The 869-nt window shown below is 34.4% G+C and overlaps 1 protein-coding gene across 1 annotated transcript; it reads left to right on the top strand.

Moving 5' to 3' along the window:
* Positions 1-6: 6 nt before the first annotated feature.
* On the top strand, positions 7-486 carry LOC104816129. Its single transcript, XM_010544801.1, has one exon. It carries the CDS (start codon positions 15-17, stop codon positions 357-359), a length of 345 nt encoding a protein of 114 aa, XP_010543103.1. The 5' UTR covers positions 7-14; the 3' UTR covers positions 360-486.
* The last annotated feature ends 383 nt before the right edge of the window (positions 487-869 follow it).

Genomic DNA, 869 nt, shown 5'->3' with positions numbered 1-869 from the left:
AAAAAAAAAAAAAAATGACGATGAGAAGGGCGATCTTGGTGTTCACAATTGTCTCGGCCTTGCTAGTGTCACAATGTGTATTCGCGAATACCGAAAACAACGACAAGAACGATAACAATGTCGAGGCGAAATCTCCGGCGCCATCGGACAATTCGATCTTACCGGACCCGGAGAAATGTTTTGAAGATCTCAAGGGAGTTCCCGGATGCGAAGAGGCCATCAAAACTCTGAGTTTCAAGGATATGACGAAAGGCTGTTGCTCACTAGTCTTTGGCGTTGCCGAACACTGCTTGGGTATCTTCTTCCCCGATCAATTCATCGTTAGACTTGCCCTAAAGATTGCCTGCAAAATAATGTAGAATCTTCATCTATTTCACTCTTTTTATTGTTCAAAATTTGGTACGAATAAGATTGTTCCCTATGTAAACTTGAAATAATATGTCCAAGATAATAATGTTTCATTGTGTTTTCGCGTTCTTCTTTTTAGTTAATTTACTCAATGACATACAGATACGTGTGTATGTATATACACAGAAGTAGCAGTAACAACTCATAGAACATAATAATAATAATTTTTTTTAGAAAATAGCGATTATTGATTTATTGAATTTATTTATGTCGATGATAGAATAATCAAAATAATTTGTGCAGAGTGTCCAAAATCTGCGAGCTTTTAGACGAATATGTTGATGGTTTTATGGTCGGTTTAATTAAATGAATGTGTATGTATGTATCATAACGTGATACGGCATGTAAAAGAAAAAGAGAGAACGAGACCATGAAAATTAATCATATCTTACACTAGAGACTGTTCCTTATTTCCAATATATATTTTTTAAAACTTTTGTTTTGTTATTTTAAAGTATCTT

Source organism: Tarenaya hassleriana, unplaced genomic scaffold (assembly GCF_000463585.1).
Source record: "Tarenaya hassleriana unplaced genomic scaffold, ASM46358v1 Cleome2452, whole genome shotgun sequence".
NCBI lineage: Eukaryota > Viridiplantae > Streptophyta > Magnoliopsida > Brassicales > Cleomaceae > Tarenaya > Tarenaya hassleriana.
Note: the sequence above shows the minus strand (reverse complement) of the source record. Positions and strands in the feature narration are given on the sequence as shown.